At 51.8% G+C, this 17,108-nt stretch overlaps 1 protein-coding gene across 1 annotated transcript; it reads right to left on the bottom strand.

The window, feature by feature from the left end:
• Window positions 1–1,351: 1,351 nt before the first annotated feature.
• HGTX (HGTX homeodomain transcription factor) lies at window positions 1,352–16,625 on the bottom strand. The gene is made up of 5 exons (XM_029112494.1): window positions 16,445–16,625; window positions 15,911–16,378; window positions 7,697–7,926; window positions 1,525–1,661; window positions 1,352–1,439 (listed from the first exon to the last, which is right to left on the bottom strand). Exons 1-5 carry the CDS (start codon window positions 16,623–16,625, stop codon window positions 1,352–1,354), a joined length of 1,104 nt encoding a protein of 367 aa, XP_028968327.1.
• Between the last annotated feature and the right edge of the window lie 483 nt (window positions 16,626–17,108).

The following is a 17,108-nucleotide window of genomic DNA, read 5'->3' as shown; positions in this document are numbered from 1 at the left end:
AGCTATTCTACCCGACATGCTTCGCGAGATTCGGAAGATATCGGAGCTTGTTCTGCGATGGAATTGCCGATAGTAAAGCTCACCCGTCTCGTAGGCCAGACTTCGATCGCTGTAAAACTGCAACTTGAGGACCCGTCTTGCTTGTAAAGCATCCCGTAGGTACATTCATTAGTGAGATATCGAATTACACCTCGGCGACTTCAGGTAATGAAGCAAGGCGGCGAGCGAACGCAGGGCCGCCCCCTTAATGTTCACCAGATCATCTCCGTAATGAGGAACTTCTAGATTATCGGGACAGTTCCCTTGCGGAAAATAGGAACGGTCACGAAATAATCCCTACACCCTCACGAAGGAATCCAGCCCTCGACTCTTGAAAGGTCGTGTCGTGACTCGTGACTCCGACGGTGTGCTGAGGTCACCTTGCTCCCATCGTCAGGCATTCGGCCTTCGGGCATCGATCGCTCAGTGATGTCACAGCCGGATGTCCCGATCGATTTGTCTAGGTCTGGGAGATAGTCTGATTTGGATTGAATGGTCGAAGTTTGGTTTACCCGATTTCAGTATGCAAACATTTATTTACAATACACACGTGATTGGTTACAGTTCCCTCTTTTTTCTAATATATTTATTGCACACTGAACGATTCGATCAGTCGAAAGGAAATCATAGCTTCTCCGCCTAACGAATGAACCATTCTGAATGCCGAAACTCCCAATTCAGAAAGACATAGGACAAGAATTCGAACTAAGCACTTCTTGATAGTCGGAAAGGACACCAGATGAGCCAGAAAAATGACCGTTTCCGTCAAGCTTTTCAACGACCGAGAAAATTACGCTTATCTCCCCCCCCCCGACCCGATCGAAGTCGCATTGTTGTCCCTCGGGTTACGATATCGTATTGAGAATCATGTCTAGCCGATGTTTTGATATTGACTCCTCGACCATTCCTAATAAAGATTCACAAAACGTTCCAGAATGTCGGCGGACGCTCCTCCGCATCGGAGAGAATCACCTTGTGAGTTAGCTTCTCGTGGATCTTCTGTTTTCTCCCTCTGTTTTGCGATCCCGATTCTTTTTACATTTGGGCTATACAGGCGGAAGCGGAGAACGCCGAGTCTCAAATATTCTTGCGTCGACCCTCCATATTGCTAATATTCCTCATCCGGTCAAACGTCACGATGATCGATTGCGCTGCTCCCGGTCTTACGAATTTTCTTCATTGAAATATATTTGACTAGATCAATGTGTATCATCTTTCCACCCGTTTACGGTCATTGTACACTAACTAAGCATGATAATGATTCCCGCAGTAGATGACTAGATTCAAGATCAATGTACAATCAGACATACATTTAGCCTTCGATATCTAGACGTATGAATCCGCGGAGCCGGTTAAGCGAAGGCGAATTTGCTGTGACTTTGCTCTTCAGAACCGACTTCCTGAGATATTTCGAGGATACGGAGTGCGAAATTCCACAAAGAAACGAATCGTGAATCTCATGAAGAATCTTGGTCACCTACAAACTGCAAAAATCCGTGGGCATTCGACGCTCCGGTTACAGGAGTGGCTGAACCTGGAGTTGGTCTGGAATGCTGCTTGACGGTGGCCATCTCGGCAGCATGCTTCTTTCTCCATTTTGTACGACGGTTTTGAAACCACACCTGGAACGGAAGCTTTCTATGAGTATCGAACCGGGTTTCCCTGAGAACTCAATCATTCCCTCCACATCAGAGAGCTGTGTTTCGACCGAAGACAGAGCGCGAACAGTTTCTATGAGCAATCACTATGACTCCCATTCTGCCTCACGAGACACACGGAATGCGCATTCGGCATCGCTCATCGTCGTTCAACGTTTTCATCACTGGAAGACCACTCCCGCAACAAGGAAAGGGGAGCGTGCCAGCGAGGTCACCGATCGGAATCAGAACCTGAATTCGCATTCATGAGCTTGAATGGCCGTCAGCTCAATTCCGATCCCGATACTGGTAATACAGGGAGCGCTGTAGGATGCGGGCTCGACACAAGGGGGAGTCAGGACGGAGTGAACTTCCCGAAGAAAACCGCATGTCTTCTCCACAGCGAGGCGCGCTACCACTGCTGGAGCGTTCTTCGGTGGAATACTTGGTAGCTTCAGAGCTTTACCGCTATTACCGAACTCTCGCTCTGACTCGCTAGCTGGAATTCTGTCGTCATTCGAGCGAGCTCGAGCACAAAAAATAAGCGCCAAGAGTCAGGATGTGAATTCGGGAGAGAAAGGCTCTTGAGGCACGTGGTGGATTGGGAATGGAATTTTCCGTCTCCGCGCACATGATTTTTGTTTAATTTCCCACATCCGAATCCCCGATTCCCGCTCCTGGGAGTATTGTCGCTTCTTCTTTTCCTTGGCGAGCCGGCCGTTGGCGGTAGGGACAATTGTCCGGTACCAATTCGATGGGCATTCTCTCGAGTTCGAACGCTGCCGCTTGCCAGCCATCGCTATCAGTTGTAATCAAATTAATGGAGGCACTAATCTGATTACATTTGATTCTCTCCGCGCGTATCTGCTTGTGTATGAATCATCCATCGGACAATGTATCTATCTGTTGACTCCACTTAGCATTTTCTTCTCTCGATGAATATAGCGGAAGACAGCCCCATTCTTCAATCTCTCCTCGCGGCGCTTCCTAAATCTCTAGCTGATGTGTACAAACTGCGGAGGATCCCGCAGAGTGGCGAGACCATCGGCCGACCGACCGGCAGACTCACCGATTCGATATTTTCCGAGCTCAACGCAGACCCCGAGTTTCAACGTTCTGCAAGAATGACACCCCTCGTGTTCAGATTTAATGTGTCACCTTTTCATGAAGGTGTTTCATCTTCGTTCGTCTGTTCTGAATCCTCTTCCTATCGCTCGCTTTCTCTCTCTTCTCCGTCTTTTGTTGGCTAAGCCGTGCTATTAGCATGACCGTGATTGGCTCTATCCGGAGCATCTCTGGTGGGCAACGGTGGGCGTCCTATGGAACGCGGGTGGGGAATTGGTTGCTCGCTCGCCCGCTATTTAGCGAGACACGTGTCCTCGTTCGTGGCTGGCTGACTGACTCGCCCGCTTCCTCTGTCGGCTTCCCGATCAGGATACCTCTGAGGGTGCCTTTTTAGGCTCTTCTTCAGCTTTCCTCGCCTCGGAATCGTATGTTGGGAGGCGGGAGTGGAGAGAGCGAGAGCCAGGATTGCTACGATTAGGAGGACGAGATAGAGCCACACGTGAGTCTCTACCACCTGCTTTCTTTTTTCGCCTAAGCTCATGTGGCTTCAGGTTGTCACAGAGTGTGGGCGAGAGAGTGAGAGCGCGCGCTCGTGCGAGAAGTGTCATGGAGTGTGTCCCTCACACAATCACCGGGAGTCAAGTTGTTGCGCCCCGAGTTCAAGATCGTTTCGTAAAGCGATGCTCAACCATTGCGGAACAGTAAGGTCTGAATGGTCACTACCAACGTTTGGCGAGCCGCATACCCGTCCAGTGATTGGGAATGCCTATCGAATAATTATTATCGACGACGCTCGACTTCCGTCAGGTTTTCCGAGCAGGGAATTCGAGGCAATTTAGATCTCTCGCAGACTGATCATGAGAAAGTGCGAGTTGCCCAGAGTTTGCGGAAAAACGCGGCTCCCGTCCTAGGCCGTGAGCAATGACGATCCGTTGTCATCGAGATGTTTGCGCCAAGACAGCAGATCGATGAACAACGCGAAGCACTACACGGAAATGTGGCTAGGTCCGCTGCCGACCCGGTCGACCGACCGATTGTCCCATCGGCTACTGTAAAGACAGCAGATAGACGCCGAGGTCGACTTGAGTAGATAACGAGTTGCAGTCTGACGGATAAGCGTCACCAAGGAAGATCCCCTCGGACATCGCCGTGAAAAAAGCGTCGAATAATTAGGGTTTGAGGGTGAAATGTTTACCGTTGATCGCCCCAACATTCCCCAGAAATATCTATTTCTAGATGCATGCGGGAGCTTGAATCGCCGCGGTACGACAGCGCTCCTGCGGATCGTTTCTGATCATCGGTCAGCGAACATTGGAACTTGGAACAGTTCAAGCCTACCGGAGAATTGCTTCGAGAGAAGGAGACGGCTGTCTTACGGGAAGTGAGACGCTCGGATGGATGATTAAATGCCCCTTATCGCCACGGCCATAAACATCATAATTGCTCTTCCAAACGTCGAAGAAAATCACAATCTCCGAGTCGGCCTCAAGCTCCGAATTGATATTGAGTCTACACACAGACTGTAAAAATCTCGGGGGAATCCGAAAACCTAATGTCAACCAGATACACATCCTTGAATCCTATTGATTCCGACAAGTAAGGGCCGTCCAGAGGAGATCCCTTGACTGTCGGGAATATGTATCGGTAAGCAAACCCGAATTTCGAATCACCGCCTTAGCCGCGTAACCATCGTTGGGACCATGAGACTCAGGGGCGAAGCCTCGTCATAAGACTTTCATTATTATTGATTCGAAGCATAGAGGTACTGCATCCTGGAGTGTTTCCCTCGGAGGGACGCGACACTATGAGGGAGCATCATTCTCTTGTTCGACATTTGAGCGAACACCCGGGACCTCCGAAACAATCCTATCCTACGCAGCCAGTCCCGCAGAAAACTCCTCGCACTCGGCGCTCCCAATCGACTCGCAGGACTCTGACCGCAACAGAAACCAGACCCCGTTGCTACACCGGTCGATGACTTTCCGAGATTTCCGCAGCTCTGCTCGAAAATTCCACGATGAAGCCTGCTAAAGGCTCGACGACACAGCCGAAGGATCGCAGCTCTCGTCGACGGGGCACTTCTGCATTCGTAAACTTTTTCCACGGACAGGCTCGCTAAAGCCCACGATGCATCTGATCGGCACGGAGAAATTTCCGATGATCTGGATATGCCTCACGAGTGCATCGCGTATGGTCTCATGCCCTAGGAGCGAAGGACTCCTTGATTCATATCATCGGAATAATTTGACCCGGAGAGAAGCTCCCTCAAAACTCATAGGGGAACTGTCTTGTAGAAACGGAATGCTCTCCGAGTCTCACCCTCCCTGAGTCCTACCGTTCACTTCTCAGTCTGTTCGACATCATAGCCTTACATGTCGAGAAGCTGACCCGAGGGCGGGACATATCGACTATCTGCTGCTCCGGAAAAACTCGTGAGCAATCTACGTCTTGGTGCGGACGCCACCCGATATTCTCGTTTTCCCCCTCAAGCCCACCACATCACCCACACCCCGCAGTGGCTGACTCTTTTGCGTGGGCCATCAAAGTGTCAGGTCTCATTTTCCGGGACGATCACTTCGTCGCTAAACGACAACATCAGCCTCGACCGGTAGAACCACGGAGCGACGACTTACGAGGACCGCGATAGGCAACCATGAAGAGGAAGGGCAACACCAAGAGCGAGGGACAGACACACACGAAGGAGGAGTCAACTCCACCAGCGGCTGTGAGATCGGTGGCGGCGGCATCGCCAGGATATCAGGTCCTACGACGACCAGGAGAACGGGGAGGGGCGGCTCAATTTACGTTGATTGTTACACCGCTTGTTCGAACGGGGTATCTGGCCAGGGCGGACAAGCCGGGAATAAGTCGCCGCGGCCGGCCGAAATAAAGGCGGCAAGGGTCTACGGGCGACGACGAGGGTAGCAGGAGACAGGGTAGCAGCTATTAGGTAGTGGCCGTTTCGAGGGACGAAACAAACTCGTCCGACGGGAGAGGCTGGGCCTGCACAGAGTCAGTTCCGGAGCGAGAACGGGGACCGACCGACGGAGCGGGGCGATTGAGCGCTGGGTCATTATGCCGTCCGCCTTCCAGATTGTCCAACCTATGTTAACGTCGAGCACGCAGACTCGAGGAGGAAATATCAAATTCAACTTATTGTCGGCCAGCAAACGACGATAAGAAACGACGAGGAACTCTCTGATTAAACATCACCAATGACCTAAGGGCCGCGTCTGAGTGTTCTCTCCGGCTTAGGATTTTTCGAGCGACACGCGATTACTCCGTGTGACCCGCTTCGAATTCGACCCGCTGAACAGAAAATTCAGTGACCGAATTCAAGGCGTCTTTCCGGACCAACTATGAATATCGAGACTGTGACCAGTTGTTCATTTGGCGAGGGACGACGCTCTTGAATTAATTATTAGATTTGGCGAGAGAGGGGGATACTTGCTTGTGGCAACTCGCATCGTCGCTGTTTGGCGACACACTAGCGAAACCCCGGCATTTATTCATTTCGCAGAGGTTAATTACTCGCGTTTAATTGAATTCGATCCGCTCACCTCCCATATGATGTAATAACGAACTCATCGAGGATACCGGCTCCATCCCTGTCATCATGATTGCAGTAGCCGTCGTCGTCGTCGATGCTCCCGCCCGACAACAGTGTGGCTCGGCGACTTCTGCGTCGTCGTCGTCGTCGCTGCTGCCGCCGACAGCGACGACGACAAGCTCGAGCAGAGCGCAGCAGCGAAGCTCTGGAGGAGCTAAATTGAGTGTGAACAACTTTAGTGTTTCCCTGCCCCGCGCGTCTCCCCACTTGATGTATGGTATGATCTTATTAGGAGGTGATAAATACATTCACCCTCCTCCATCGTCGTCGTCGTTCACTCGCTCCCGAGCTGCTTTGATGGCTGAATGGCTGGCCTGCGTTGGCGCAGTCGCTCGTTGGCTGACTGACTTACCCGCTGCTGGCCGCTCACAAGTCTGAAGAGCGGGCCAAAACGCTCTGGATATGAAATTGTTTCGAGGGCTCCAACGAGGAAGCCAACTCCATGAAAAAAAAAATACGCGCACCCGATGAAAAAGCGCATCACAAGAGTCGTACAGCAACGGTAGCAAGTCAGGAAACAGCATCCCCGACAACGTCAAAATACAACCAGTGAAACATGGATGGGGGTCCTTGGAGACGCGGGCCGCATTTCGTTCTTCATGTAAACGAACGATCGGTACAAGCTACGAGATCGAGCTGTCAGCCAAGACCGACCGTCGACCACTGTGGGAGATTGGCATGGACATCAGCGATTGAGCCCGCTGGGAATATCTCAGATACGCAATCATACCATAACAGAATACTCCTTCGACGTCGAGCGGCTGATTCGGTAAACAAGAGCGCATTGTTCGAGTTGGGGTTCGCGTCCTTCTATGCCGATCAGATGGGCAGATTCTGGAAAACTCTATTGATTGCCGTCGACGAGCTCAAAACCAATCAGTTATCAAATGTGTATGCACATGCCCCTGAAGACTTGTAGGGTTGCACCAGGCTGCCTTATACGTTGTTGTAATAACACACTACCCACACCTCAGAAGAAATGTGCCGGCATCATTCGCTTGGTTTCGCAGTTTATCCGCCTCATCAAGCCCGACAAGAAATATCGACCACACAGCATGAATATCCCGAGCGAGAAAGCCGAATCAACATCGAACACGGGGGGACCGAGGAGGACGTGGGTGCGAAACTTGGGTCTAAATTAAAAACCTGCTGCACTTGTTTCCCCCCGTCTCGCAAAATGGCGATCTGAAACTCGAGTCACGGGAGCGCGGGATCCGTTCGACGATAATTTTCCGAAGCATTCAAATCGGTGGATTCAGGCCGGGTCGAAATTCGGGGAAGGGTTGAGGAGGAATTAATCAAGCTGAACGTCGACTAATCATTAGCATCGGTGGACTTCACTCACCTTAACCTGGCTTTCACTCATCCCAAGAGCATAAGCCAATTTAGCCCTCTCTGGTCCTGCGAGGTACTTTGTCTGCTCGAAAGTTTTCTCAAGGACGTAGATCTGGTGGCCGGAGAAGGTTGGTCGCGTGTGTTTTTTCGATGGAGGTCCCCCCATTCCTGGACCACCGCCTAACGTCGGCATCCGAGTAGGCGACGGGGATCCTCCATGACCACCTAATGGCGATGAAACTGAAATCATAAACGAGACAGCGTGACTTCAGACATCGAGATCGCAAGAGAATTCTCTAAGATTGACTATGACATGCACGTTCCGACCGCGTCCTGTTCGAGGCTTCTTCTCTAAGGGAATCCGACCGCACGAGTGAAAGAACCCGACGGAGTTCTCAAGTTTTCATAGAGCTGGAGCCGGACAGCACCGGCACCATCCTCAGAAGGAGCAGCGGCCATCGCTACAAAACAGCACCAACACCGAGAAAATCGGAAACCAGCTGCTGTATGTAGTACGCTTTAGTATGTTGTCGATGCGTTTTCCATAAGAGTCATACAAAACACGGACGACAAACATACTTCCTGGCTATGAAGTTGTCGTCGTCCTGCTTGCAGCGGCAGGGTGGAACGAGCGAGGGTTGACGAAAGAAACGAACAGAGCGAACAGGGAATGAACGAACGAACGAATGGGGACAACGAATCTGGCGCCAGCTTGGACACTCGTAAAGAAGAAGCATGTAGATCGTTGTCGTCGTCGCTGTCGTCTGGCGGCCGCTGCAGCCACCGCCTCTTTAGTAGGTAGAACAAAGTGCCAACAGTGACATTTATGAGAGCCGACCCCCACCGGGAACACCTGAGTCGGTCATTGGGTTTCACCGCCTCGTACATACCATTGGAAGGGAAACCCGAGAAAGGGAGCTGGCTAAACCAATTGATATCCGGGGAACGTTTGAGGAACATTTTCTACGCAACTTCCCTCCATCGGATGCCCTCATGAAGCTCCTCCGAACTTTTGATAACAGGTCGTCCGAAAAAGTAGGAAAATGTTCTGGAGACGCTTTCCGATTGGGGTTGATACATGAGACGTGAGTTTCCGCAGAAGTTTCAATGTTCTACTCCTCTATCCTGAGCTCGCTCCGCGTGTGCGAAGAAGTGCCGAAAACAAGGATGAAGGGAAGCTGGCTGCGAAAGGCTTCCTATTCAGGAAGGCTAAGTAGAAACTTTCTGCTCCGAGCCACTCAGTCAATTTTGAGCTCTCTGTGAACACCGCTATCCATCAGATGGTCGGCTCAGAGAGCTCTGACTCCTCGTCTGACTCTTGGTCTCTGTCCGTATGTCTGTTTTGCGTCGGTTCGTTCGTTCTTTCGTTCATTCATTCGTCCGTTCGTTCGTTTACTCGTTTTAATGAGGCCATAAAGGCACGAAGTCAGGGCGGTAAGCAGGCGCAGTGACAGCTTGTATTTGCTTTATGAATAAGTGTGCTCGCTGCCAATGCAACAGATGGCCCCGTTCATCTGTTTTATCGTTCCATCGAAGGAGACATACGAGGCAAGTTTGCCCAACTCTATGCTCGTGATGTTCAGAATCGTTCACAATCATCTGAATTTTCACCATGAATGATTCCATTCGATGTCAGAGCTGTTCGATCCAAGAAATTCTCAGTGGAGATCTTAATCAAAAACTGCAGTCGCAAATGAGTAGGCTGGGAATCGGGCAAATTCGAAAGTACGAAGCAATAGCCGAAAAGTTGGGATACTGCCTCCGGATCCGCTTTGATGATGTTCACGCTGTCTCGTGCGAATAACCGCTGTGAGCATCCGGAACAACAGCTACAATCGGTACATGATCAGATCCCCCCGAGGAAAAATGAAGTGTCTATTACCCTTGGAAACACCCCTGTTTCCATTCGTGGATCTGGAATCGCGTCTCCGAAGATCCCCAGGTCTACTCAGCGATTCCCGCCTTTGTCGCCATCTGAGCGGACCGAGCCTTTTTCGGCCGTAGCGAATAAGTTCAAATGTCTTTTTCATTGTGAACAAATGACGATCGATCCGAGTTTTGTCGTGGTGGCATGACCGAGTGCTGTGACCACAAAATTGTTTTTGGGAACAGTATGTACATGTTATTGCTTCAGTGCGGGCTGGCCGCTTCCTCGCTCGCTCGGTCTCCGGCTCCTTGTAGACTCGGCTGCAACGAAAGTCATATGTGGATGTGGGCGGCCAGTTGCACTCTCGTTTGATGTTTTAGCATCGCCAGCTGCAAGTGACAATGACAGAGGTATCGCGTATCTACCTGCACCGCTCGGATCCTTGTCATATGTATGTAGATGATCAGTACCGCATTCAACCAATTTGATGGTTCCACAGTATTCGAAAACGATTCCGATCATTCCTACAAATAAGCTCGGGGACGTTCGATGAGAATTCCCCTCGAGCGGATTGCACTGTCGCAATCCGCGCCAGACTCCATGGAGGCTCTCATGAGCGGTGATTGGCAAGCTCTGTTCGTTCCTCGTTCTCCGATGTTTTACAACTGCTCGTTTGAATAGGTGATGCCTATTTTCCCCATTTTTCGCGGTCTCTAGGCGTTCTCCACAGGATGGAGAGCGGGCGCCCTTTACCTGATGGAGAGCAGTCGCCCTCAAAGCGAGCAGATCGTGGAAATCGATCCTGACAGGGGCACAGTACTTTGAATTGCAGGACCCTCTAGCGAGACTGTGCAAGGCTTTCAACGACGGAAGATGCTTCGAGTATCCGAAGAAGACAAACCTCCAGAATGGACAGACGTCGGGTGCTCTTGAGAGCAGAGAAAGGGAAGAGCGAATGATCCACCGCCTAGGCGACAGGCTAGCGTTATGGAAAAATTCAAATTTGAATAATGACGCTGAATGCAAAACTCGCCGCCGCAGACCGTCGGGCCTAGAGCAGTGCTGTGGTGACGATCATGATGATGATGATGACGGCGGCGGCGAAGACGAGGACGACGACCGAAAAAATCCAAGAGAGGAAAACCGGAAGACACATCTGCTGAATTCATAATAACCCGGTCTCTTCCCCGCTCTGTCTGGCCCTCGTTCTTGAGTCTTGGCCCCGCTCTCCCGTACACGTCCCATCTTGTCACTCTGTATTTGAGAATCGTTCGAAGACGGACATCGGGGCGATGGCGACGCGATCCGAGCTCGCGTAGCTTCCCACAGACGATATCACGACCACCGAACCCTCATCACGTAACTCGATCCTGTGTCTGCGGTGCCCAGCTCAACAAGTTGCGACGAATCAGGGGCAAGATAATTATCGACAGATTTCGGTCGTCATTCTTTGCTGGGCCGAGAGGATTATTCACAGCGGTCGGAATCTCTATAACGCCGGGATCGCGTTTTCCATAAGACCGTCCCAGTCGATGTACCGCTGTGGAACGATTAAAGCCGATCGTTTTCTCGTCAAATTGAAATCTGCGAAAATCCGAAGAGGAATAAGCAGGGAGCTTTTCTCTCCCCGGATTCCGAACTCGTTCAGAATTCGCACAATGGAGGTCCTCCGGAGCCGTGCGTTGATCGTTCAGCCTTTCTGAGCGAAAAAAGTAGCTCTACGAGGAAAGAACAAAGCGAGCGAACGCAAGCCCCGAGTCAGTCCGTCGAGGCGCCGAGCAAAAAAGGAAGCGGGCCCCGCGACGCGAGAAGATTCCGTCTTCAACAAGCCTGGATGTTGCCCCCTCGAACGGTGCCGCTGCAGCTGCTGCAATCAGAGTTTGCCCCACTCGAGTTTCGAGGATGGAGGCAGGAAGGAGGGTAAGGCGGAGCTTGTTGCCGAGCCCCACCCACTCCATAAGATGAGAACACGGCTCGCCCCGGTCGGGACGACGAACTAACGGACGGACACACTGACGGAGGGCTGGGGCGGGCTGGGGAGCGGGCAATGAAGCCAAATAATAGTTTGCCCCCCGTTCCGCTGCGCTGCTACCGTTGCTGATGTTGCTGCTGCCACCGTCGCTGCAGAACATTACGCTTCATATATTGCCGGCCTTCCTCTTGTTCTTTCCTATTCGGTAGTCCTTTCTCTCTCGTTGCTGCTCGGAGAGAGAATAGAGAGGAACAGTGACACAGCAATGAATGTAGTGAGAACAACCCGCCGCCTGCTCCAACAAGCCGGCAACGACTCGGGGCGACCACACAGCCATGAGTTCTCACAACTACCGCCCGATGGATGGATAAATGAATGGATGGTTTGCTTCTTTCCTTCAAGTCATACCATGTCGAGCCAGGGGTCCGGTTCCCATGCCGCCGCCTCGCCGCCCGCAGCCACGATTGATTCAAATGCAGAGAAGCGAGTACGTGACGTATGCCGGCGAATGGCCTCATTCGTATATTGCTTTTCGATAAGGTACCCCAGTCGGAACCTTTCTCTCTTTCATTGTCACGACACATATGTCTCGGCGAGGCGGAGGCTCCAGAGATCGAATCCGTGTGAGATCTATCAGGTACACGCGAAAAGAAAGGAAATAAACTCGCCGATGTAATCGGATTCGGTTCTCGAAAAATTCAGCAATCGCTCCATGGACCGAGTCATTGAGAGTTTCCAGCACCTCCGCTCCCGTGTGAGGAGCGACGTCGGTACTAATTGTAAGCCGACTGTCCGCGTCAATCTATGGTCATGAGCAGCCAGGTGAATTCTCTTACAGAAGGATGCTCACTCTCCGAATGGCTGGGTCTACCTACTCCATCGGTTCTCCATTCTACCTGCCTGCCGTATTTCAGCGGATCCTCTCGGCTAGGACCCCGAGCGAAGTTGACACCGATTGGGCGACTTCCACCGACTCCGAAGCACGTGTGGTCGATAGCTCTGGCTTCATACATCTGAGGGTTTAAGGATAGCCGGGTTCACCTGTTGTAGCGCATTCCTATCGAGTTTGTGTGTCTGGATTGGAAAAGACGGGAATCGCTTGAGATCCTTCTCGGACGCGGAACCAATCAGGACTCTAGACCGACTCCATAGCGGCGATTCGGCGATTGAGTGGAGGCAGGTCCACGCGGACACGGTCTGCGTAAGACGAAGATCTCGAAGGAGACCCGGCTGGTCACTGTGGCACCGCAGGAGACGAAACGAGTTGTCATCGAGGTTCCTTCGAGGGCAACGCTAACCCTCAGGAACGAGATTAAGGTCTTTCCGCCCGTTGAACTAGCGCAATGAAAAGCGAAACATTCCAGAGGATTCCCATCCTAGTATATCAGAGACAAGAAACGATATACGTTACCGCGTTTCAGATGGTTCACACAGAGCTGGTGTTCCAGCATGGACCTGCCCGCGATTCTCCCCAAAGAAGAGAAGCTCTTATCTCGAGGATATACGCAGGGATCGATCTCCAGAATGAATCGTGGAAGCGGAACGACCGGTGAAATTCAAGCGGAAGACAGAGACAGAACCCCAATACGGGGGACCTCGATGGGACTCGAGAGAAACGAAACGTACTCTTCTTGGGATGCGTTTCTCAACAGAATCTATGAGGTCATTTCATGAAGGAACACCGCTCGCGCGAGAGCCTGCGTGGGTTCGATCCCTTTGATCAGCGAAATTTAGCAACGGAGTTCTCCCATAAAGCTCTAGTTTTCGCTCCGAATTGCCTCACGGAAGAGCAGGTTCCTGGTCCTGATCAACCCGAGAGCTCTTGATTGCGGGCTCCGTGCTTGAAAGCACTAGCTCATACCTGACGCACAGGACGCTGAATTTCGGCAACGATGCCCCAAGCCCGGAAAAAGTGGTCAGGAATCGCACAGAGCGCTAGGATGTTCTTGCGCAATGACTACCGAGGAGCTATCGCGCAACAATTATGTGAGTGCGATTTTCCTGGCAGACGACAATCCTCAGCGGCATTATCCGAGTCCCAATCCATACCATCCACAGATATGGAACTGTATCATTCCTCCTCCAAGAGATTGAAGGAACGACAGCGGTACGTCTCATCAAGAACTCATCGGCTTCCGAATCGAACTCGGGAGTGATCGTGCATAGGCGGGCAGACCTCACTCAGAGAGATTGGAAATCGAGGGAGTCTCATCGTCTCACTTGCGAAGTACAGAATCAGGCAATGAGCGATACGGATGAATTCGTAATTCCTCACTCCTCCGCATTTCGACCTGGGACCTCGTCCACCCATCGATAGGTCCCGAGCAGGGGTACCGAGGTTGGTCTCCTCACGGATATTCCGCCGGCACTAAGAAGGTCCCTACATGAGAGCTGCATGAGAAGTCCGATGAGAGGTGAGGGCACGGGGCCTTGGGCAGCAGCATCCGAATCGACGCGCTCAGGCGCTGCGGGGGGCTGTCTTGGGACTTCCTCCATCGTTCATCACGATTCCGAAACATCGAATCGCAATAAACCAGAAGACAGGATCCATCGACGAGGTTCCCTGAGGCGAGCGAACGGGACCAGAGATCGGATTTCGCGATCGGAGAGGAGCTCTTGTGAGCTTGCTCTCAGCGCCCCCCTGCCGGCGCCGTCTATAAGGTGTCGAGAGCATTTCGAGGAGACGAGCGCGAGAAATTTAGTGGCAGTCAGTGGTCGGTGACGTATAAATAATATATCCAGCCCGGAGCTACCTCCGTTCCTCGTTGAGGTGATCTTGAGTTCCCCTACCTCGAGCTTGGGCAGCGTAGGTCGCGACTTAGCTTGTCTCGGTTATGATCGCGACTTCGCCATGCGAATCAAGATGGGGACAAGAAGATCTTTCATATCTAAGGGAGAGGAGCCGACCTTTCCCCATCCATTTCCACCTCTTCTTCCACCCAATCGGGCAGGGGGATTTTGCAGCGACCCAGCCCATTGTGAATCCCCATGTTCCGCTTCCTGACGCAGAATCTGCCTGTCCGGTCACCACAGGAGGTTAATCGATGGCCGATCCGATCCACATTTGTTTCCATAGACACAATCTCAATTGGGTTATTTCCGATTCAGCTAGGGATCCGGTCCTCCTCCACGGAAACCCGAGAATGGGAGTGAAGGATCATCATCATGAGAGCACCGTGGGCGAGGGCGCCACAGAAGGACAAGTCTCATTTCGGTATCTCATATATATGGGCATGGGACGATTATAGTATCGGAAGGCCTTTCATGCCGCTGGCGCATCGAAAGAAAGAGCCCCTTGTCGCACGATGCCGCGTAAGTTTCGAAGGTCCTGATAACTCACCGGCATAAGAGATTTAAACCGCCCTTCGAGAGAATGTTTCTTTCTCGATGAAAATCCGAGTCGATTCATTTCAGCACCTCCGAGCTACATGCACGACAGTCGCCCGGAACATCAGAATCTTTTGCACTCGCGCTTCATTGAATCGCCGCGCTCCGAGAACCTCTTTCCGTGCACTCGATAGAATCCGAACGATATAACAGAGTGTGTTTAAGAGGCTTTTCACATGATCAATCATGGATCAGTAGACGGTAGGTAGATCGGAGTTGACTATCGGAAGGCACCATCAAGAGATTTCGGCCCTTGGGGGGGGGAGAAGAATATCTCCGCTTCAGGATCCACCGAAGGATTGGGGGACATTGTCACGTCGAACTCCTTGGTTTTCTCTTTGGAAAAAGGAGCCTACTGCGATATTGAGGATCGCTCAACCCGTTCGGCGCGGATTCCAGGCGGAGAGGATTATGAAAAAGGGATTATGCCTTGTACTTGCGTGCGGAATGGATCCGTAATTTATCCTCTCAGAGAGCATTCGAGGTCTGGAAGTATTCGAGCGCAAGGGCCCAGAACCCAAACCCACTCTGGAGCTCAGAGTGAGCAGAGTGGCTGAATCAGCTAGAGATGAGGTTAATGGTGCGTGCCAGATGAAGAATCTCACGGAGTTCTCGGATACCGGCATGCTATAATAGAGTATATTATTTTGCGAATATCTTCTAGTTGCCAGCCCCACCCATAGGCTGTAGTCTCGAGCCTTCCTAGAGACCTCAATGGAAAACCGTGACAATTCCGCCCCGGACTCCTCGATCGCATGCATCGCTAGGCTTTGTTTGAATAAGATGTTCGCAATCCTCCCTTTCGATCGGGAATCCTCTCACAAGAGCCCTCTCCGCTCCCGCGACTATATGTACATGGAAGAGGTCGGAGCCTCGTTGAGAGCTCCTCCGGGAAAGGATGGACGCGACAATTGTGCAATTCTCATGTTTCGATCGGGACGGGAAAGTCGGGAGAGAAAATGAATCCCAATTCCATTCCACCGCGCGTTCTCATTCACCTTGCGTGTTGTGATGAGCGGCCGCTGCTGCCGCGGCCGCAAGTGCCGCACCGCGGAACAGGGCTGCGGCAGGGTTGTTCCAAGCGGGAGTGTTCGATGGGGGAACGAGTAGTCCACAAGCAGCAGCCTGCATTGCCGCACTGCACGGCGATACCGAAGGTTTCGAAAGAATGTCATCTATTCTGTGCGATGTACCCGAATTGAGACTCGTTTGCGAGCTGTTCTCGAACGTCTTCTCGCTTGTCAGTTCTGTCTTGTGTTTGAAAGCCGAAATCCGTTCGTGAAATATATCCTTGGCACTGATATTCGTCGTATCCTTCTTCATTTTGGCGACAAGTTCGAGGTGTGCCGCTTCGTCGTCCGAGCGAAAATCGCTGCCCTGAGTCATTTGCTTGAAGAAACTCATGCTCATTTTGTCGTCGGCGAACATCGGTTTCTTGTCCAGACTCAGTTCGCTCGGATCCTGGTTGTCCTGCAGTTGCTGTTGAGTGTGCTGTTGCTGATGTTGCAGTTGCGATTGCTGACACTGTTGCTGCATTTTGAAGAGATTCGCCGCGGACGGATCGAAGGGATTTCCGAACGTGAGGAATTGTTGGCTGTTGAAGGGATTCATGTGCAGTTGAGGAGTCGGATGTTGACTTGTCTCACTATGGTTCGAGTCCTCCGAGGTGACCGACTGATCCGGGTTATGCATCATATCGAGACTCGAATGCATATTGAGTGAGCTCTCCACAATCCGAGCTCGCGTTCGAACCTGCCCTCTCCGAATCGGTCACGTTGCTGGACGGATCGGAGCTCGACACCGAAGACGACGACGATCCGGGGCGAAACTTCCGCTTCTGCGGACGCACAACAGAAACACAAGCCCCGACCAAGACACACAGACGAGGCGAATTTTCGAAGACTGAAGGCACAACACAAATTAGATGACGTTGAAGTCTCGCACCTCACACGTTCCGCGTATCAGACACTCTCTTCAGCGGGAGGAAAAGCAGTAGCTGGTTACCGCATTGGCTACGACCACCATAGTCTCGTAATAGTTCACTCCACCTCACTTCACGTCACACGCATGGACTTCGATCAACGAACGCTGGCAGCAGCCGCAGCGGGACACGCGAAAAGCTCAGAGTCCGTGCTTCGACCTACGATCGGAACGAGCTGACCAACGAAAATAGATATATTCCGTGGAGATCCTCCC

Source organism: Galendromus occidentalis, unplaced genomic scaffold (genome assembly GCF_000255335.2).
Source record: "Galendromus occidentalis unplaced genomic scaffold, Mocc_1.1 scf7180000077511, whole genome shotgun sequence".
Classification (NCBI taxonomy): Eukaryota; Metazoa; Arthropoda; class Arachnida; order Mesostigmata; family Phytoseiidae; genus Galendromus; species Galendromus occidentalis.
This window is presented reverse-complemented; position numbering and strand designations above follow the sequence as displayed.

Coding starts and splice junctions, on each gene's coding strand:
- HGTX (XM_029112494.1), bottom strand. CDS start 16,625: ATGCATTCGAGTCTCGATATGATGCATAACCCGGATCAGTCGGTCACC. Junction 16,379..16,444: donor GGCGAATCTCTTCAAAATGC/AGCAACAGTGTC, acceptor AACTGCAGGACA/ACCAGGATCCGAGCGAACTG. Junction 7,927..15,910: donor CGCTCATCACAACACGCAAG/GTGAATGAGAAC, acceptor TTATGATTTCAG/TTTCATCGCCATTAGGTGGT.